Here is a 22,014-nt window from a genome sequence, read left to right as displayed (position 1 = left end):
CATGCAAAGTAAATGAACCTCAAAAACAACCTATTGAGTCAAATAAGCTAAACAAAACACAAACTGTATGATTCTATTTATATGAAATTCTAGAAAGACAATGGTTGACTGGGGCCAAAGCTGGATTGGTAGGAATTGATTGTAAAAGGGATCAAGTAAATTTCAGACAGTGATAAAAATGATCTATACATGCATTATCCAATATGGTAGCCACTAGCCACATACAGCCATGGAGCATTTGAAATACAGCTAAATTTCAGATTTAAGTTGAGGCAACTTAAAATTTAATTGAAGTTTAACAATTGATACTTGATTGAGTTATTGGGAAATATTTAAGTATGTTTGGAATAAGTATATTTAAGTGTGGGAATCTACTTTTTCAACTGTAAATTGTATGAAATCTAACAAAAACCAAGTACTTTAATGAAAACTTAGCATTGAATTTAGATGCAAATGTAAAATGCACACTGAATTTTAAAGAGTTAGTATGAAAAATGAATGTAAAATAGATTAAGAATATTTCTTATTGATAAATAATATTGGTTACTTTTCCCCTTTGGCAACCATATGCTCATTTTCTATGTCTGTGAGTCTATTTCTATGTTGTAAATAAGTTCATTTGTATTTTTTTTTAAAGATTCTACATATAAGTGACTTCATATATTTGTCTTTCTTTGACTTCACTTAGAATGATAATCTCTAGGTTCACCCATGTTGCTGCACATGATATTTTATTCCCTTTTATGAGAGAGAATATGGCTCTTTCATTACTTTTATGGCTGAGTAATATTCCATTGTATGTATATATAACCACATCTTCTTTATCCATTCATCTGCTGATGGACACAAGTGGCTTCCATGTTTTAGTTATTGTTTAAGTAATATGGCTAAGAAACACTGTGCTGCGTGCATCTTTTCAGATTACAGTTTTCGTCTTTTCCAGATATATGCCCAAAAGTGGGATTGCTGGATCATATAGTAACTGTATTTTTAGTTTTTTAAACAACCTCTATCTTGTTGGGCCTGCACCAATTTATATTTCCACTAGCTTCCCACTGTGCTTCTCAGGTAGCGATAGTGGTAAAGAACCTGACTGCCAGTGCAGGAGACATAAGAGATGCGGTTTTGATCCCTGTGTCAGGAAAACCCCTGGAAAAGGAAATGGCAATCCACTCCAGTATTCTTACCTGGAGAATCCCATGAACAGAGGAGGCTGGCAGGCTACGGTTCATAGGGTCACAAAGAGTTGGACATGACAGAAGCGACTGAGCACCACATACTAGCATTATAGGAGGGTTCCCTTTTTTCCACACCTTCTCAGCATTGATCACTTGTAGACTTTTTGACAATGGCCCTTCTGACTAGTGTGAGGTGATACCTCACTTCAGTTTTGACTTGCATTTCTATAATAATTAGCAATGTTGATCTTTTCATGCACCTGTTGACTATCTTGGCTATCTGTACTGTATGTCTTTGGAAAAGTGCCTTTATAGGTCTTCTGCCCAATTTCTGACTGGGTTGTTTTTTGTTTTTTTCTTTGATATTGAGCATTAAGAGCTGTTTTTATATTTTGGAAATTAAGCCCTTGTCTGCCGTATCATTTGCAAATATTTCTCCCATTCTGGAGGCTGTCCCTTCGTTTTATTTCCTTTGCTGAGCAAAAGCTTTTTTGCTTGATTAGGTCCCATTTGTTTACTTTTGCTTTTATTTCTTTTGCATTGGGAGACTGACCTAAGAAAACACTGCTATGATTATGTCACAATGCTTTGCCTATGTTCTCTCCTAGGAGTTTTATGGTGTCATGTCTTTATTTAACTCTTTAAGCCATGCTGAGTTTATTTTTGTGTATGGTGTGAGGACAGGAGAAGATTTTTTGAGCCTAATTTCTTGCATCCTCTCCTATCCAGGAAAGCAATAAAATCATTAATTGAGACATCTGCTCCTTGTGATTAGCAGCAATACTCTGCCAAAATGGTGCACATATCTCCCTTCACCAAAATTACATATAGACTGACTTCCCCACTTCCTCTTCAGAGCAGTTCCTCAGAGCTATCTGAGAGGCTGTCTCCCAGGCTACAGTCCTCATTTTGCCCCAAATAAAACTTAACTCACAACTTTCATGTTGTGCATGTTTTTCAGTCGACAGTATCTTTTATGTTCCTTGTGGTGAAAATAAAGGTATACACATTTGTCAAAATTAAAACTATACACTTAAAATGAGTGTCTGATTATATATCATTTATGCCTTGATAGAGATGATAAAAATATTAAAATTGAATCATATATATGTATGTGTGATAATGTGTGTACATAAACGTATAAATGACTATCTTGTTGGTGATCATTCCTTATCAATAATCGGAAACATAAAAAAAAAAAACTCATAGGCTGTGGACATGCAAAATTCACTGTTACTCTTCACAGTTAATACTTTATATTAGAGTTATTTAATGTCAGCCTCCATCACGACCTATTGAGTTTCTTGGAGGCAAGAATTCTGTCTTGTTCATGTCTGTGATAGGCCTAGCACTTAACACAGTAAGTGAACATAGCACTTTATCAATGTTTTAATAACTGCAGAGCTGTCCCAGACAATTTATATAGTCTAATTCCCACAAAATCCCTGCAAATTTGGCATTGTTACTCCCATTTTCCAGATGAAAAGAGGGAGAATCAGAGGACAGAAAGGTTAGAATAACTCACCAAACATCCAGAACTAGTCATTGAAAGAGCTGTGTTCCAAATCCACATCTGCCTCAACTCTAAACCCCTTTCTTTCACACTACAACATGTTGCTACCTCTCCAGGTGGGCATTTCATTAACTGTTTGATGAATGCTTGAATTCAAATAAAAATCAGTATTTACGGGCAATGGAACCAGAGGAATTTTCCTGAACTTCTAGTGTTATAGCTGCATAGTTTTTAAATGGGTTCCCTTGAGACAGAGAGCAACTTGGCAGCTCTTGCTAGAAGATCAGGAAGGATGGATCTACTAGGGAGAAACAACTCTCTCCCAATTAAACTTTTCATTTGGGAGTCTGAAGAAAAAAAATTACACAGAACAAAGAGCATGAGAAAGAGAAAAAAAAGAAATGCTGAATCTGCTGATATAGCTAATTAAGGTAAAAGAATTAATCTAACAGTAACTTCAGCATTCAAAAATGAAAAGTTAGGAGATCCTAGAAAGGTGCTATTTCTACATCTTTTAGAGCTCCTTTTTAAATTAGGCTCCCAGAACCTCAGCATTCCTGCTTGAATAATCCATACTTCTGGTTATTTATTTAGCTCCCCACTGCTGCACATTTCCAAGCCATATGCTACAGGAATACATCACCTCGTATTTGTACTCAAACATCCAAAGACACTGGCAGTTCAGACCTTCAAGAAGCTTAGAAGAAAGTCCCTGTAGAATATAGTTTTAAGGTTATAAGGTCCAGGAAGCCAAATGCATCTTCTTTATATGCTATGTGCTTGAGAGAAGGTGGGTCATTTCAACAAAAGGACAGGCAATTAGAAGGGTAAGAAGATAAACAAACAAAAGACTCAAGAGAGAAGAGCCAGCAAAAATCAGTTGAACACTAAAGGCCTCTGAATAATTACACTGCCCCTCTCTGTACTTTAAAATAAAATTTTAAAAACAATTCCACCAAGGAAGATTTTCAATCAATCCAAGGTCTGGTACACACTGGACAAACCAAGAGATCTACTGTGCCCCTGGGCCTATACAAGCCTTTAAAAAGAATATGTTTTCTAAACACATACCCTGATGATCTTAAGTACAAAAATAGCTTTAAGCACAAAAATTTGTAGAATCTGTCACTGGAGAATTTTTTATAACAACAAAACATTGGAAATAACTATGATATCAATAACAAAGAAAGACCAAGTTATATTCCCTTGGTGTCACCATTATTCAATTATTGAAAACTGTCATGAAGATTATGTCACAACATGGGAAACAGCATGTTAAGTTAAAAAAATAAACAGTATAGAAAATTACAAGTGTGGTAGGCCTAAAAAGCGTTAAAAATAACAAAACAATTATGGGGAAAAAGACTCCAAGGAATCTGCATCCAAAGGGACAGGAATCCTACCATTCATTTCTGTATAAGCCAAGCACTTAACACATTACCTTATCAGTGCTTTAATAGTTCTGTATTTCTATATTTTAAGCTATATTTAATAGATAAGTATCAAACTTATTAAAAAAATTTTTTCACTGAGATTTTCAATGTATACAGATATGTTTCAAAACAGCAGACTCAGGCTCAGTTTCATAAAGAATAATCCCATAGTGCTCAGTCCTCCTACCAATCAAACATGCTCTTACATCTCTCAATTAAAAAAAACTGACCATTGTCAACTAAACACCCAGCTCTGGTTACCTCTTCACCCTATATCTCTACTGCTTCCAAGCCAGATTTCTCAAGAGTTATCAACTACAAGCTATCTCCCATTTACTTCCAGATTCTGTGAATTACACCAATATGAAATCTACTTTAACTATTTTAAGAAATGAAATCACAAGTAATAAGATATGAAAGTGAAGTGAAAGTGACAGTCACTCAATCATGTCCGACCCTTTGCAATCCCATGGACTGGAGCCTACCAGGCTCCTCTTCCATGGGATTCTCCAGGCAAAAATACTGGAGTGGGTTGCCATTCCCTTCTCCAGGGGATCTTACCGACCCAGGGATCGAACCCAGGTCTCGCGCACTGCAGGCAGATTGTTTACTGTTTGAGCTTTAAATTAGACCTAGATATACAAGGAAGGAATTATGAAGAAAAGTTCTAGAACCGTCTTGCACATTTTTCGTATCTCTGATGCTAGCCACATAGCAAGGCACAACTCATTATTGAAAATAATATATAATGAAAAATATGTATAAATGACAAACAGGAATTACATTCTGCTGTCAATAGTAAAGTATGTTAGTTGCCCAGTCATGTCTGACTCTGCTATCCCATGGACTGTAGCCTGCCAGGCTCCTTTGTCCATGAAATTCTCCAGGCAAGAATACTGGAGCGGGTTGTCATTTCCTTCTCTAGGGGATCTTCCCGACACAGGGATCGAACCTGGTCCTCCCACACTGTGGGCAGATCTTTACCATCTGAGCCACTATTGATCTTTGTCAATAGTAGAAATATGGATGGACAAACATATGGCATATATAGGTCTATATAAGATAAAAAGAAAATTGGGCTAAGTTTAGAAATTATCATAGGGTATGTTTAGAAGTTAATGACTAGATTTCCCCAAACCAACACACTATGAGAAGGAGCAACAACAACAACAAATTTCCCTTCACTGCAGTGGTCCTATTACCAAATGACATAACAATAGGGTACAAACAGACCAAAACATACTCTGTATTCATCCAAACTAACTTCAGAAAAGACCATACACTCACCTGAAGACTACTGTTTTATACATCTAGGAAACTCAATGGAATAAAAGACCATAGCTAGCTACATGTTCTTGAATCCAGGCTAACAGTGAGGAGTTGGACAAAAAAAGATGTACAGCTAGGACACGATAGGAGATGAGAAGCATACCTTAGCATGAGATTCATCAGCTGAAGACCCTCGCCCTTTAGGAAGCGCTCACGATTGGAACTCAGCATTAGGCAGGAACAGAGGGAATCAAACAGATTTTCCATCATCTCCTGCTCCTCGGCTGTGCTAGGATTGTGTCTTTTAAACACCTGTCAAGCAAAAATATCAGAAGGCACAGAATCATAAGAGAAGGTCTTTTCATCAACCAGCATTCAACAATTTCCAAAGCCTGTCTACTCCAATAACCCTACAACTGAAGAAGCAGAGCCTTACCAAACAAAATTCCCATTTGTTTCTATTTTAGAGAAACTGGGCTTTCTGATTCACAGGTATTAAATAAATGGCTATCATGCAAAAACAAAAACAAACAAACAAAAAAACACAATAACAACAAAAAAACCACTCAATTGACCATTAGGTTCAGGAGTGATTCATAGTTCCAAGGAGGCAGATTTAACAAAAACCAACAAAATCTTTTTATTATGAAACATATTCACCTACAGAAAACTCTATAAACATGTACAGCTAAATGAGTAAGGTGAACACCCCTGAAACCATCACCCAGATCGAGAAACAACTTTGCCAGCTACCCCCACCCCAAAGCTCTCCACTTGGCCCACCCAACCACAACACATTTCTTCCCACTGTAAAATAAATCACAGTTCTGAAGGACAAATCCTGGCCCCAAATAAGGAACAGTTTCCTAATCACCAGGGCTAATGAACTGCCTTACAGACCATTTGTGGCTCTAAGTCATGGGAATGGCTTCAAGCAGTTTTTATCTTTGCCAGAAATACATGGAATGTTGGGGGGAAAGCCTCTTAACAGTGTATGCATACCCATACAGTCTACTACAAAATGATCAATCTTACAGGAAAGGGACTAAGCACTTTCCCAGAACTGGGAACAGATTCACAATTCAAAGCTCTATTTTTTGGGGTGAAGGCCAAACCACTCAGGCTGCTGGCACCAGGATGGAAGCTGTATGCAAACTGACATCTCAGACACTCCCAACACTCTAAAGATTTTATCCAAATGATCTATTTTCAGTCCTGGTTTTGGAATAGCACAGATGAGACTGGTTAGGAAAAAAAAATCTTAACAGTATTTTCAGAATGCCAGCAGAACATTTCAACGGGATTTACATTTCTAACACTGAGCAAATGGCAATTTCTAATTTCTTTTTCCAGCCTCCAGTGCCACATCCTCCCCCTATCCTCCTCTCTGACCTCTATCCCATTGCACTGGAACTTGTACACGTGAAGCTTACCTGATTCTAAATGAACAGACCCCAATTTAGTGGCAGACTGACAAAAAAGAAAGTGAATAATCTTGGGAGTGGGTCAACTGAAAATAGTATGGCATTTTTGGCTCAAAAATATATACTTAAGTGGGAAGCACATGTCTTTGGGCCTGACAAACATCAGCAGACTGAGAAAGTCCACACCAGATACATGGTGATATCTGGTCATAAAGAGCAAACGACTAAGAAAGGAGGCAAACCATGTGCCTCCATTGTGACCTCAAGCCTGCCAACACACCCCATATGGCTTGCATCACATGGCTTATTCCTTCCCACTATCTCCAGCTCCACCTCCCATTTAAAGATACAAGCCATGTATCTTCATGGCAGACAGGAAGCATAAGAATTACTCACGGATAACTGCTGAAGAAGCACATCAATTCCATCCAGCTCCCCAAGCAATTCCCTGTTTTCTAAAAGGGGGAAAAAATAGAAGAAAAAAAAATGAAGCTAACTGTCAGATTTTACAGCCGTCTAACACTGATACATCAGCAAACAAAATCAATACAGCTTGACAGAGTACAAAAGCTGCACAGAGAGCGAGAGGGAGAGCAAGGGGATGCCAAAGGCAAGAGAGCTTGCTGTCATGATCTGAAACAAGCCTGGCTCCTATCCTAACAGAATATCAATACCGAGAGGGAGCCTCACCATCGTTGTCCTGGAGCAATATGGCCAGCACTTCACTACAATACAGTTTGTTGGCATCGAAGGGCATCTTTGCCTATGCGGAAACAGGAGAAAGGAGAAATATGTTAAGGGCCCTTGTTTCCTTCCCTGGGACAGTTTTTTCCACAAGTATTAGGATCTGAGTTGGAGAGACGGAGAAGTGAGAAAGGGAAAAAGTAGGTTATGGGTGAAAAAAAGTCTGCCTCTGCTGTCGAGACCAGGCTCCAGTACTGCCCAGTAAAACCATAAATAGCGTTATGTACACAGCGGTCCTCACACTTCTAATGCCCAGATACAAACGTCACCTCCTCTGTGAAGATTCCCTACTGTGAGTCTAGGGACTATGGTCAAGCACATAATATGTACTCAAATGCAAAGTAGATGAATGAAAGTTTTTAAAACTAAAATCTATCATGAAGCTTCAGTCATGAGTGACGGTCATAAAATTAGGCTGTAAATTAGCCTATGGACAGATGATCAGAGAAGCTGAAAAGAAAGCCAGTTCTTATTTAGATTAGCTGAATGTCTTTGTAACAAAGTAGTTCCTCTTTGGATTTTTAATTTTTCTTAATGCTTAAAATTTAATTTGAAATCATAAACCTATCTGCTCGTGGGCCATAATCTGCCTACTATTTAAAAAGGAAACCACATTAAATATGCAGAAATGTGTTAATATTTTAACACCCAAATTACTACCCACAATTCCTCCCCTGCTGCATGCTCTGCTACTTGGAGTCGCAGAGGGGACACATGCACTGCAGAGCCCATCTTTCATGGTCACCCACATTGTTGCTCCTGCAGTGAGACTCAAGTGCCTCACCATTAATGATGCCCCGTGGACAAAGGGACACAGAGAGGAGTGTGAGCCTCATCGATGTGTTTTTATTTACTAGATCCTTAAAATGCAGGCACAATAACAGTTGTTAATCAGCAGCAACCCTGCTATCTATCCAGGTTTTTGAACTGACAAATAATTACTGTACCTGGAAAGGACAAGGGAGGTGTTTATCTTGAAGCTAATACCGCCATCCCCTTAGCACCATTCACAGCTCTGTCTGGACATTGATTTTGCACTTAAGAAGGAAGACTAGCCCCTAATGAAGCAACACCCAGCATCTTTTCAGTTCTTTCTGCACGTCTTCCTCATCAAGCCTAAGTGCACCCCACAGGGCTTCTGGAGGCTGACCAGGTATGACCCATCTCAGGTTAAAAGATCTGTAAATACAAGGTCTTACGTGTGCTGACTGCAAGGTATGCTCCCTGGGCAAGCTTAAGGTCTTGTTTCAGGAAATTCAGTACAACAGCCAGTGTTTAAATGCAAACTGTGGCATTTTTCACTTTAAGAAAAACAGTTTTATACAAATCAAAACACAAAAGTGAAAAGCCAAGGGGTGAGTATCTCTATCAGAATGAAGAATCTGCTAATAAAATCACTCATGTTATTTAAGTTATGAGCACGGCTAGTTTGCTGACAAAAGTCCGTCTAGTCAAAGCTATGCTTTTTCCAGTAGTCACATACGGATGTGAGAGTTGGACAGTAAAGAAAGCTGAGCACGGAAGAATTGATACTTTTGAACTGCGGTGTTGGAGAAGACTCTTGAGAGTCCTTTGGACTGCAAGGACTCTTGCAGTCAATCCTCAAGGAAATCAGTTCTGAATATTCAGTGGAAGGACTGAGGCTGAAGCTAAAGTTCCAGTACCCGGGCCACCTGATGCAAAGAACTGACTTATTTGAAAAGACCCTGATGCTGGGAAAGATTGAAGGCAGAAGGAGAAGGGGATGACAAAGAATGAGATGGTTGGATGGCATCACTGACTCAATGGACACAAGTTTGAGCAAGTTCCGGGAGCCTGGTGCGCTGCAGTCCATGGGGTTGCAAAGAATCAGACATGACTGAGCAATGGATTTATATATTTATTGTTAGTTAAGTGATTTAAGCCATACCAACTTATATGCAGCTTTTAAAGGGTCAAGGTTCTTGGTTCAAACAAAATACACTCAAGTGAAAGACCAAAAGATATCAGGCCCCTAGAGCAATAGCTTTTCTGTGGTTCTAATGACTCTTGACTTTTATTAGATTTTATAAAATTCTGTCTCCAAGGTAGGGGGGAAGGTTTCCCTCTTTTCCCAACAAGTTATTTATTAGGCATTTGCTAAATATTAACACAAAAAATTAAACATGACAGCAAACAGAGGTGAATTTGCATGAACCTCATCCACTGTTACATCATTTAAAAGATTACACTGAATTAAAATTAATTTTATCAAGTAATACATGTATATTAAAAAAAAAAAGGATATAAATCTAGGATCAGACACATCTAGATTTCACTCATAAGCACGTACTATGTATGTAACCCAAAGTCTGTAGTTCCCAAACCGTGTGCCATGGGACACCACATTGAATCCATAGGAGATTCCAAGGATTCACATTTCCAAGAAAAGCACAGTGACATCTGACACCTGTGGAACAGTGAATGCATTAACCATTAGCTCCAGGTACTGTTTCTTTTGATGATATCCCTTCTTTGACAGGCTGGCTTTGGATGGTTACTGTGATAAAAGAGCTGTGTGAAAATCAATGTGGAGAAGAAACAAAGATGGTGGCGTTCAATCTGATTCCAAGGTTTTAGAAGTTGTACAGTACTCAAAAGGCACACACATCTATAGGTAAGTAGTTGTGGTATTTAAGAATGAAATAAAAAATATATTTTAATCCAAGCATTTCATTTTTCAAATGGCTACTAAATTCTTAGGACATAAATATGTATGAAATTGTTTGCATCTAACTACCTTGAATGGGACTGTTAGGTCCTTTTTGGCATAGAACCTTATAAAAAAATTACTGAGATACTGATGGCACCATGAATTAAGAATGGTCATCTATGACTGAAGTAACATTCCTGGTCTCAAGTTTCTTTAATCTGTAAAATGGAGACAAAATAACATCTTCTTTGGAGGGTTACTATGAGAATTAAATAATATGGAAGTTGCTGTTGTTTAGTCACTAAGTTGTATATGACTCTTTTGCAACCCCATCAATTATAGTCTGTCAGGCTCCTCTGTCCATGGGATTTCCCAGGCAAGAATACCAGAGTGGGTTGCCATTTCCTAATCCAGGGGATCTTCCCAACCCAGGGATTGAACCCAGGTCTCCTGCATTGGCAGGCATATTCTTTATCACTGAGCCATCAGGAAAGCCCAATATGGAAGTACCTAACACAATATGGAAGTATCAATAACCTCAGATATGCAGATGACAGCACCCTTATGGCAGAAAGTGAAGAAGAACTAAAGAGCCTTTTGATGAAAGTGAAAGAAGTGAGTGAAAAAGTTGGCTTAAAACTCAACATTCAGAAAACTAAGATCATGGCATCTGGTCCCATCACTTCATGGCAAATAGATGTGGAAACAGTGGCAGACTTTATTTTTGGGGGCTCCAAAATCTCTGTAGATGGTGACTGCAGCCATGAAATTAAAAGACGCTTGCTCCTTGGAAGAAAAGGTATGACCAACCTAGACAGCATATTAGAAAGCAGAGACATTACTTTGACAACAAAGGTCTGTCTAGTCAAGGCTATGGTTTTTTCAGTAGTCATGTATGGATATGAGAGTTGGACTATAAAGGAGATCAGTCCTGAATATTCACTGGAAGGACTGATGTTGAAGCTGAAACTCCAATACTTTGGCCACCTGATGCAAAGAACTGACTCACTGGAAAAGACCCTGATGCTGGGAAAGACTGAAGGTGGGAGGAGAAGGGGATGACAGAGGATGAGATGGTTGGATGGTATCACCAAATCAATGGACATGAGTTTGAGTAAACTCCAGGAGTTGATGATGGACAGGGAGGCCTGGTGTGCTGCAGTCCTGGCATTGCAAAAAGTCAGACATGAGTAAGAGACTGAACACATAGTAGGTGCTACATGTTTTTCTGATGACCAGGATCAGAAATATCCAGGTTAGAATCTCAGTTCTACACATTAGTGACTAGCTATGTGATCTTGGCCAAATTACTCTGCCTCTCTAACCTGCCTGATATCTCTTATATTGAGTGAAACCGTGGGCTCAATGGGAAAAAAGGAGACTAATCTTTCATGTCTAGCCAAAGACAAAAGTCACCAAGGAAGTTTTATTTCTGTTTAAATCTCACTCAGCGATGACAGTCTCCAAGTCTGCAAAATACCAAACTGCCAAATTACAAGGACATTTAGTCAAAATCCAGAGGAGGGAGAATTCATTTACCAGGTATCTTCTCTTGGATTTTGCAAAGTTACCCAATGGGAGTTGGAGCTTCTGGGGCTCTCCTCCATCCAGGAGCCTGGTGATCCTAAATCCTTCAGCTGTCAGAGTAATTAGAGAGTCAAGCATAGGTTTGTACTCAGCACATGCCAGCCCTGAATAAAATTAAACTTCACCTTTTGGGGAGCTGCTGCTTTTTTGGAAAGTACAAGACAATTATGCTACCACCCGCAGCCAGAAGCTGCAAATTATTTCTGCAGCTCACCTCTGGTACTTGGGGCAGGTTCAGACATGACTCCAGTCCTGTACAATCGTCAAAGCAATCTGTGCCCTATAAACATCCCAACTCCTGCTCATAAGAGGCTAAGGACTTAGCATCAACCAGTTGTACATGTAGTATACTGTAGCCAATTCTCAACTCATGAGCTCAATGCTGAATATTGCAACTGTTTTTGAAGCAATGATTTAATTGGGAAACAAAAAGGAATCTGAATTTTGTTTCTTTAAAAAAGAAAAAAGTTTTGGTATTATTTTCAATAGTACACAATATCCTAATAAGTTTGTGTTCCCCATTAAAAGTGAACTATGGTGCAGCGTCTCTCACACTACAGTTATCTGCTTACCTGTTAAACCTTTTAATGCAATCCTGTGAAATGAGTTTTATCCTCATTAGCAGCACAAATTAGTAAGGTTTCATTTAGTGAATGAAAAAATCCGTTAAGTATCTCTATATACTGCTAGCTAGGCTACTAGTACCAAAAGGAGACTCACTAATGTGCCATTCACTTAGGGGTTAGTCAAGGACTACTGAATAAACAGTGGGATGACCAGTTAGGTAGCAAGATTTTATAAAGCAATGTAAACGTGGAAGGGGTTCTCAGACTTCAGCACGCATCAGAATCTCCTGGAGGGCTTGTTAAAACACAGATTGCTGGCTCCACTCCAAGCTGGGCAGATTTAGTGAGTCTGGGGTGGGTTCAAGAATGTACATTTCCAACAAGCAGCCAGGTAATTTTGACGCTCCTCATTGGGAACCACACCCAGAGAACAATAGGGAAGAGATGCCACATATGATGGAGTCCTAGTCCGTGCTGTTAAGGCGTTTAAGGATATTTGGAGAAAGACCAGGAACACACATAATAATATGAAAGTCTCCCAGGTGATGAAGAAAAGGTACTCCATGAGGGTATGTTTCACTCAGCTATAGGCATATGTTAGAACCCAGATCTGCTAAGTCCCAGAACAGAACCAACAAGAAAAGAAAAAAAAAAAAAAAGACATACTCAGAAAAGAAAGAGGGCAGTATGGGCAGAGTAGTGCTATGGGAAGAGTACATGGAAAAAGTCTGGAAGCTTAGGTTTTAATTTTAGCTCTATTTCTAAATAGCTACATGAATTTGGGCAATCTTAACTGTCTTAATCTCTACAGGTCTTGATTTTTAATTTTTTCTAGAACTTATAAGATTCCTTCCAGTTCAAAAAATGGTGGTAACAATATGGAAGAGTAGGGGGTTTAAGTTGGTTAATGAAGGTTACCTAAAATTTAGAAATACATAAGGCAGGAGTCATTCCTGGTGGAGGGAGGAACATGAACAAAGACATAGAGGTCAAAAATACTGACCTTTGCAAAGGGGGCAGGTAAAGAGAGGCATGTCTGAAAATTAAAAGGCCAATGTTTCAAAACTGAGAAATGGAAGGGTCAGATCAGGCCAGGGTAAGGGGCCTTAAAAAGTAGGCAGAGACTGTGGGATCTGATGCAGAGGGCATTAGCATCACTGTAGGAAGGTTCTTGAACAGGGAATGGCATAATGGAAATGAAGTTTTAAATTAGTTTTGGAGTAGTACTGAACAAAAACAGGTAATAAAAATGCTCACATTTCTAGAGACCAGTGGATCTTATAATTCACTGTACATTTATAATCACACGGGGAACGTGTCTAAAATACATTGAAGACAGAGACTGAGAAAGTACGTCTGGGAATCTGTATTTTTTAAAGTTCTACCTGTGAAAGTAAGGATCTGGGTCCATCATTCAATCTGATTCACCAAGATTATGATGGTGAAGATTATGATAAGCACTTCCCCAGATTATGAGAAATAAGAGCAAGACATTGCTTTTAAAGACATGCCTTCTTGCTGGCCTCACCCTGAAGCAGAACTTTCATTAATGTTCTGGTCAGCACAGAATTTTCTAAGAATTTTCACTTACTAGTAAAATAACCAAATAGCATTTTAATGGTTAGATACCCCCAAATTTTGAAAAACTGTTTTGGAGATAACAACATGGCTATTTGTGCCCCGAGGATCACAGAAATACTATGCCTGAAAGGTAAGAGTCAAAAGCTTGCAAGACAGCCAAATGGGCCTCTTTACTACTCTCATAAGAGTAATGGAATTCAACCAAACACCCAAAGGTCTCAATTTCCCTTTCTGTTACCAATTCATAAAAAGACCCGCAAGTTTCAACACCTTTCAAAAGGCAGAAGAGGCCGGCTATTCTAGTTTAACGAAGACTCCCTGATTCAGTATCAAGCCTCAAGCAACTGGGAAAAATTGGCCCTGACCTCACAAAGATAAAAATTATTGGATTATTTTGTATAAAGTTGAGGCCCCAACCTGTGGCCATCCTATTAAGACTCAGGTCCCTGCCATCTATCCCATCACCTTAACTCTGTGTTTTACTTTCCTCTCCCCTACTCCTCATTCCCAAAATATCTCAAGGCTTTGGAGAATAAAGTTTTGCTGACTATCGAGGAACGAAGAAACTGAGGGAGATGTGAGTTACATGGGGAAACCAAAGGACATAAAGATTCATGAGAGGAGGTCAAAAGAAGCTGCATTTCACTCATGACAATGACTTGACTCTTGCCTGAAAGGAAAGGTGAGGGTGTGTGTGTGGGGATAGGAAGTTGCAGTCTACTGAACTACGCATTAAGTTTATACTTATACCAGCAAGTGTGCCCCTACCCACTGAGGAGAACACGCAAGCAAGCTGAATGTCCTCAAGTCATGTTAATGCAAGTCTATGTTACAGATTTAGTGGCAACAAAGGGTTAAATAAGAAGGATTTGAGAAGACCTAAATTGTCAGAAAGAGAGAGAACCAGGCGGACATATGATATCTTAAGCAGAATCTTCCTCCTCACCCCTGCCAAGACAGTGCTGGGGCGGAGCGGGGTAGGGATAAATTGCACCTGATGCACCTCAGACTTCCTGCATCTCTATGACCCTCTAGAGCTCAGCAAGGCCAGGACTACCCAAAGAATCATTCCAGCCACAAACAAGTGCCTCTTTCTCACTGAAAAGGCTGGGAATCCTTGCTTGCCCAGAATATTTCAGTACTACAGTATTAAGTAGTTCCAAACTTCCTCCCATCACATCTTTGGGATGAGAGAGAAAGCCCTTACCTGAGAGAAGCCCTTACCTCTCCCTTTCCTCATTCACTCTATGGTACAGGCGCTAAATGGTCAAAAGGACTATGCTAACAAGGAAAGCGAATGAATGATCCAACAAAAATATGAACAAAGGATATAAATAGGAAGCTAAAAGAGATGAATACAACTGCCTAATAAACAGGTGAAAGCCAACACTTTGTACTTGATTTTAAAATTTCAAATTAAAATAAAATAACAGTTTTCACTTATCAAATTAACAAAATTTTAAATTTGACAATGCCCAATATTGCTAGGGGAAATAGACATCTCAACTCAGTGGAGCAACTAATAGAGGACAATTCTGCAAAATTTATCAAAAATGTTAATGTGCATACCCTTTAACTGGACAATTCTATTTCTAGGAATTTATCCTACAGATAAACTGACAAAAGTGTGCAAAAAAAAGAAAACAAAACAGTGTGTGTGTGTACATGGGAATACTCACTACTGTGCTGTTTTAACAGTAAAAAACTGTTATGAACAGGAGAATGGTTACATTAATTTGGCACAACCATAAAATGGAATACTAGGCAGCCACTAGTTCAGTGAAAAAAAAAATTAACTTGCAAAAGAAAATAATGTATAATTCTATTTGTGAAACACATATAAACACACACATACACTCCTATTTACACAGACAATTTCTGGAAGGATAGATAAAATATTGTTAACAGTGGCTGTCTCTGAGAAGTAGAACTAGAAGGAATCAGCAGAAGAGAAATTCTATTTCTGGTATAAACCTTCTGTACTATGTGAATTTGTGTTGACAACATGTTTATATTATTTTCAGGGCTATTAAAGGCGATTTTTAAAACAAATGAAAGAAGAGAAGCAAGGAAAGAGGCAACATTGGCCAAAAGATTCCCAAACGAGATCACACAGCCCAGGAATAACAACCTGTGCCAACGACCCAGCGTGAGCCACGCACACAGCAAAGACTTACCTTCAGCCTCTTCAGCAGCCACTGCAGAAGACCCTGCTGGGCGGCCTCTGTGCACATCTCCGGCCGGAACTCAGCCATGTTTTCCACAATAGCTGCAGAGAGACAGACAGCCTTCATTTGGGAGGGCAACTCTGTTTCCACCTGCAGCCTGCTTCCCATGCCAGACATTACACTCCTCCTCCTATTGGCCTATGTTCCTCCCAGCCAGATGCGGTGTTGTCATTCTTAGATTAACCAGGGACATGCTATGTTTGTTTTTTTTTCCCCTTCAAGTTATGTTACAAGTAAAACTCATAACTGAACTTGTCAGAATTCACTAAAGGAATAGCGAAGGTTTTCTGCTGTGTAGAACACTACAGTGGAATACACAAAGGTGTGAGTATCTGCCTAAGAAGGCCCTCTTACTGTCACAGTACTACAGTCCCTGAGACCTGTGACAGAAGAGACAGGGGGCTAGGCAGAAGCCTTATTAGGAAAAATCAGTGGACGAATTCAGAGCCTCTTCCTCTCCTGACTCACCCCTTTTCAGATCTCTTTCTTCAGATACTACAAGGGAAGCAGCATGATATTCTTAATTGAACAAAACAAGGTGCATAGACAGGAAAGGCCATGCTGGCAGAGGTAACTGTCAGGTACTCAGAAGCAAATATAATTGGTCCTGCTATCTCCTACAACAGGCACATTGCTGTTTAATAGAAAAATTTTAAATGAGGAGGCCAAAAAAAAAAAAAAAAGTGATTGTATGATTATGGGACTAAAAAAAAGGACGTTAAAAAAAAAAAAAACTACAGACTTCCTTGGTGGTCCAGTGGTTAGGAATTGACCTTCCAATGCAGGGGATGAGGGTTCAATCCCTGGCTGGGGCACTAAGACCCTCACACACCACAGGGCAACTAAGCCTGCTTGCTGCAACTAGAGAGCCCATGCACCACAACTAGAGCCTGTGATGCAGCTAGGGAAGCACCTTCGCACTGTCATGAAGGGCCCACGTGCCACTACGAAGACCTAGCACAGCCAAAAACAGATCCAAGCCCATACAAACCAAACCCTCATTCTAATACATCCAGTGCTTTCCTTTCCTTCCTGCTGCTCCCCACGCCTGGATATGTTACTACCAGGGAGCAGATGGAGCTCTGTGCTCTCTAAGCACAACACCCAGCAGGCCTGAGTCTTCCGGAGAAAAGGCTGAAGGAAGCAATACACCTCCTATTTCGTCCTCACTCTCCAGCCCGCGTCAGCCTCGCCAGTGGCAACTTAAAGGAGGCCAGGCAGCCCTCAGGGAGTGGAGGCAAAGCTGTGACTGCAGAGCGGCAGTAAGACCTGAGCGACGGCGATCATCTCAATACCTTGCATTACTTTCCACGTTTTCTAAGAAACTGGCTCATTCTGTTCAACCTCTGATGCCTTTGTCTTATTCTGCTTACACTTCAGGTGGCTTTCTATTGTCCACTAGAATAAACTCCAAGCATCTTGCCAAGGTTTAGAAGGTCTTCCAAAGTCTGGACAATCTTACTCCTCTGGTCCCATCTCCCATCATCTTTACCTCTCGCTGTCACAGCACATTTCTAGTCTTTCCCCAAAGCCCTTACCCATTCGTGACTTGACAAACGATACTGCCCTGCCTGAGGGTCTGGCTCACATTTTTCCATCAAAATGCACCTCTCTTCATATTCAGCCTCAATCAGCTACCTGCTCCTGCCCAGCCATTTGGAGACCCTTCCTCTTCTCTTCAGTAGGGCTCCCCACTGATTCCTATTATACTATTACAATACCCTGTATTATCTCTCCTTTCTGTTCAAGACTTTCCCATCAGTATGGTTCTTAAGAACTTTGCCTAATTCATCTTTAATGTACCCAGTGGCCTAGAACAGTGCCTGACAAACATCACATGCTTCGTAGGGAAGAGCGGGATGAATCTCCTGAGCTGCTGGTAAGGGACCAAGTTGACACTATACACAGATCACAGATTGACAGGCTGGTGCTTTTCCCATTACATCAGGCTCTTTTTATAAACAGTCCGTTAAAACTTCTGATAAGCCTTCTATTCAGCGAAATTCAGCACTAGGCTGACAGATGGCAATGCCAAATTCTGGCTCTAGACTACAGCCAACCCCCAGATCACAGACTGTTGTGTTCTCTCTTCTCTTACTCCCTAGGTGCTGTCTTCCTCCTCCTCTATGATAATTTCCCAGTGGAGAGTATAAAACCGCAAGAGAAATCTGTGGTAGACACCAAGGAGCTGGGAGGAAATCTAACCTCATCAAAATTTCTACTTCTGCTGGGCCTTGTTCATTTCTCAAGCTCTGCTTACAGATATGTCACCTTTGGTTTTATAAGACAGCAAATGGTGATAAACAGCACTACTCCAAACCACAATTTTAAACAGACTATTGGTTCATCAACTTTGCAGAAGGAAGGACTGGGGAGACTTGAGGAGGAGGGGGGGAAATATTGCAGAGGAATCTACTTAAATGAACATATGATAAAGGGACAGGCAAGTTAACAGCAATACACTGACTCACAGTTTACACGGTAAAGTACACATAAGAAGGGAAGGAAATATCCAAAAGTCTACAAGCAATAAATGCTGGAGAGGGTGTGGAGAAAAGGGAACCCTCTTACACTGTTGGTGGGAATGCAAACTAGTACAGCCACTATGGAAAACAGTGTGGAGATTTCTTAAAAAACTGGAAATAGAACTGCCATATGACCCAGCAATCCCACTTCTGGGCACACACACCGAGGAAACCAGATCTGAAAGAGACACGTGCACCCCAATGTTCATTGCAACACTGTTTATAATAGCCAGGACATGGAAGCAACCCAGATGCCCATCAGCAGACGAATGGATAAGGAAGCTGTGGTACATATACACCATGGAATATTACTCAGCCATTAAAAAGAATTCATTTGAATCAGTTCTAATGAGATAGATGAAACTGGAGCCCATTATACAGAGTGAAGTAAGCCAGAAAGATAAAGACCACTACAGTATAGTAACACATATATACGGAATTTAGAAAGATGCTAATGATAAACCTATATGCAAAACAGAAAAAGAGACACAGATGTAGACAGACTTTTGGACTCTGTGGGAGAAGGCGAGGGTGGGATGTTTCAAGAGAACAGCATTGAAACATGTATATATCTAGGGTGAAACAGATCACCAGCCCAGGCTGGATGCATGAGACAAGTGCTCGGACCTGGTGCACTGGGAAGACCCAGAGGGATCGGGTGGAGAGGGAGATGGGAGGGGGGATCGGGATGGGGAACACATGTAAATCCATGGCTAATTCATGTCAATGTATGACAAAAACCACTACAATACTGTAAAGTAATTAGCCTCCAACTAATAAAAATAAATGAAAAAAAATAAATAAAATTAAAAAATTTAAAAAAAAGAAGGGAAGGAAATACTAACTCTTTTTCAAATAAAATGCCCTATAAAGTTAGGCGTTATCCCTAACTTTAGATTGAAGCTTAAGGGGACAAGGTAAAATCCAAGGTAACAGGTGTACATCCAAGGTGTACCTTGGAGATATTGTGGGTTTGGTTCCAGACCATTGCAATAAAGTGAATATCACAATAAAGTGAGAATCACATGAATTTTTTGCTTTCCAAGTGCATATAAAAGTTTTACTTACACTAAACCATAGTCTACTAAGTGTGCAATAACATTATATCTAAAAACCAACATGCATACCTTAATTTAAAAATACCGTATTAGTGAATAATGCTATCTATCATCTGACAATGCAGGGTTGCCACAAATTTTCAATTTGTAAAAATGTAACATCTGCAAAGCACAATAAAGTACACACACAAAAAATGAGGTATGCCTATACACAGTGGTTCAAAAGTTTGTAGTTCCACTGCAGAGAAATGGGAAGAAAAACCAATAGAAGGGGACACAAAAATCCTAAAATATATACTTTCCAAAGGTAAAAAAAAAAGAATCCATCCTGCATAGACTTCATCCTGACTTTTAGAGACAGAGACAAAGGCCTGTTCAGAGAAGCCAGCCGTTTTTGCCCAGGAAGGTCATCTACTTAGTGGATTTCTGCTTTTATTACCTGAAAGCCCAACCAAAGCAGCAGTTATATGAAATTTACACAAGGGTCTTCATTTCTGAACAGGCAGTTTGGGAGCAGAAAAAAAAGAAAACCCTCTGGCTGTTGACTCTATTACAAAGGAAGAAGGAAATGAGTGCCAACCCCCAAAACAAACACAAACTCAGGAAGTGCTGGCCACTCTCCCCCTTACCCAGAGTGTTGTGGACACCATCCGCCTCTTCCTTCACAGACTCATCCAGACGCTCCAGATTCTGCACGAGCAATGCGACCACCTGCCCGTCCACCTGTGTATCAGGGAAGCAAGAGAAAGGGATACATGTCACAGGATGGTCTCCAAAATGTTCCCACTCCTGTACCCCCTTCTCTACTGAACAAGCAAAGTAAACAAACTCCACCTGTGATCTGCAGGGTGCTTTTGCACCCCAAGATCTCTTCTGACTCATGCAGTCACCCCAAGGCCAAGAAACAGCAGGGCCTCATTATCCCTAACTTTAGACTGAAGCTTATGGGGACAAGGTAAAATCCACGGTGACACTGAATGAGTTACATGCTAGCACTTGAACCCAGGCCTTCTGAAATCAAGTTGTGTGCTCCTTCTAGAGAGTATTAAGACACCTTACGAAAATGCCTTCTCAAGTCACAAGTTCGTTCAAGTGAGAAGCACATTTCTTGACTACAAGAGATATTCAGTTGGGAAGTTTACTTGCCGTATTTGACACTGATCTCAAAACTTCAGGTTAAACTCAAACTATTTCTAAGTTTCCATAACCAAGCTTTTACGAAATTATTACCTTTGAACTTCTGACTCCTTCTCGAAAAGAATCTTAACATATTAAAATGCCTTATGTTTTATTATGTATAATGCCTAAAAAGCAATTTTATTTCTCTCATTTGATTCATATAACCACATACCACTCACAAGAAACTCAGTAGCCATGTCATATAGATGATATTCAAGAAATCAGCGACCTGGCCGAGACCACACGTTTACTAAGCAGTGGCAACAGAAGCAAAAACCAAGCTTCCCTCTTAGATGAAACGATGATTTATACCACTTCATGCTACCTTCTGACACAATGTGTGCCCTTACACAGAGACTGCCACTGGGGAACCCAGGAGCACGCCCAGGAAGATAACTAAAGAAACACCTAATAATCAAGAAGTGATCATCTACCTGGTAATAGATTTCCTAATATCCTAATAATCAAGAAGTGATCATCTACCTGGTAATAGATTTCCTAATATCCTAATAATCAAGAAGTGATCATCTACCTGGTAATAGATTTCCAGGTCGCAGCCAATAAGTAAACCTATACCGGTTGACAAGATCTGCTGCATACCCATGGTGCATCCTTTCTCTCACGGCCTCAGCTTCTTCACTTAGGAAATAGGAATGAGTTGTAAAGATTAAATGAAACTATACGGCATGCCTTACCCTGGGTCTGGTTCAAAAATTAAGCAGATAGCCCTTTCCTTCTTCTGATGCCTGTTTATCCACTGTTCCATCTCTTGCATGGACTAAGAAAAACTCAAATTCTGTGAAGGCAGATGCTGCACCCTTATTTATCTTGGTACACTCTTCAAAGTCAAGTGCAACACTACACATACCAGACATTCGGTAATTTTGCTAAATTTAAATAAACTGACAAAACATTTACTTTGTGTACTGTAGTTGTATTTCTATATACACTGCTTCATTTACTCTCAAGTATCCCTCACAGCTTTTACATGTGAGAATACAAAGGTCCAAAGGGTTAACTAGCCCGGTCAAAGTCACAGAGCTTGTGGCAGAAGTGAC

At 39.9% G+C, this 22,014-nt stretch overlaps 1 protein-coding gene and 1 long non-coding RNA gene across 2 annotated transcripts in view; one reads left to right on the top strand and one right to left on the bottom strand.

The window, feature by feature from the left end:
- The window catches only part of CTNNBL1 (catenin beta like 1), a 159,619-nt gene that overhangs the window by 78,408 nt on the left and 59,197 nt on the right, over positions 1 to 22,014 (bottom strand). Inside the window, exons 6-10 of the mRNA XM_020892118.2 lie at positions 20,407 to 20,500; positions 16,144 to 16,235; positions 7,508 to 7,580; positions 7,214 to 7,272; positions 5,557 to 5,705 (exon numbers count right to left, since the gene is read on the bottom strand). Coding sequence (XP_020747777.1) covers positions 5,557 to 5,705; positions 7,214 to 7,272; positions 7,508 to 7,580; positions 16,144 to 16,235; positions 20,407 to 20,500 — 467 coding nt within the window. The remainder of the gene's footprint in view (positions 1 to 5,556; positions 5,706 to 7,213; positions 7,273 to 7,507; positions 7,581 to 16,143; positions 16,236 to 20,406; positions 20,501 to 22,014) is intronic.
- Positions 7,576 to 16,146, top strand: LOC110136412 (uncharacterized). The gene is made up of 3 exons (XR_002313645.2): positions 7,576 to 8,714; positions 10,062 to 10,196; positions 15,991 to 16,146. It is a non-coding gene; the product is annotated as an uncharacterized lncRNA (long non-coding RNA).

The sequence above is a fragment of the Odocoileus virginianus genome, chromosome 9, assembly GCF_023699985.2.
Source record: "Odocoileus virginianus isolate 20LAN1187 ecotype Illinois chromosome 9, Ovbor_1.2, whole genome shotgun sequence".
In the NCBI taxonomy this organism is placed as follows: Eukaryota; Metazoa; Chordata; class Mammalia; order Artiodactyla; family Cervidae; genus Odocoileus; species Odocoileus virginianus.
The sequence above is the reverse complement of the archived record's forward strand: the minus strand, read 5'-3'. Positions and strand labels throughout refer to the sequence as shown.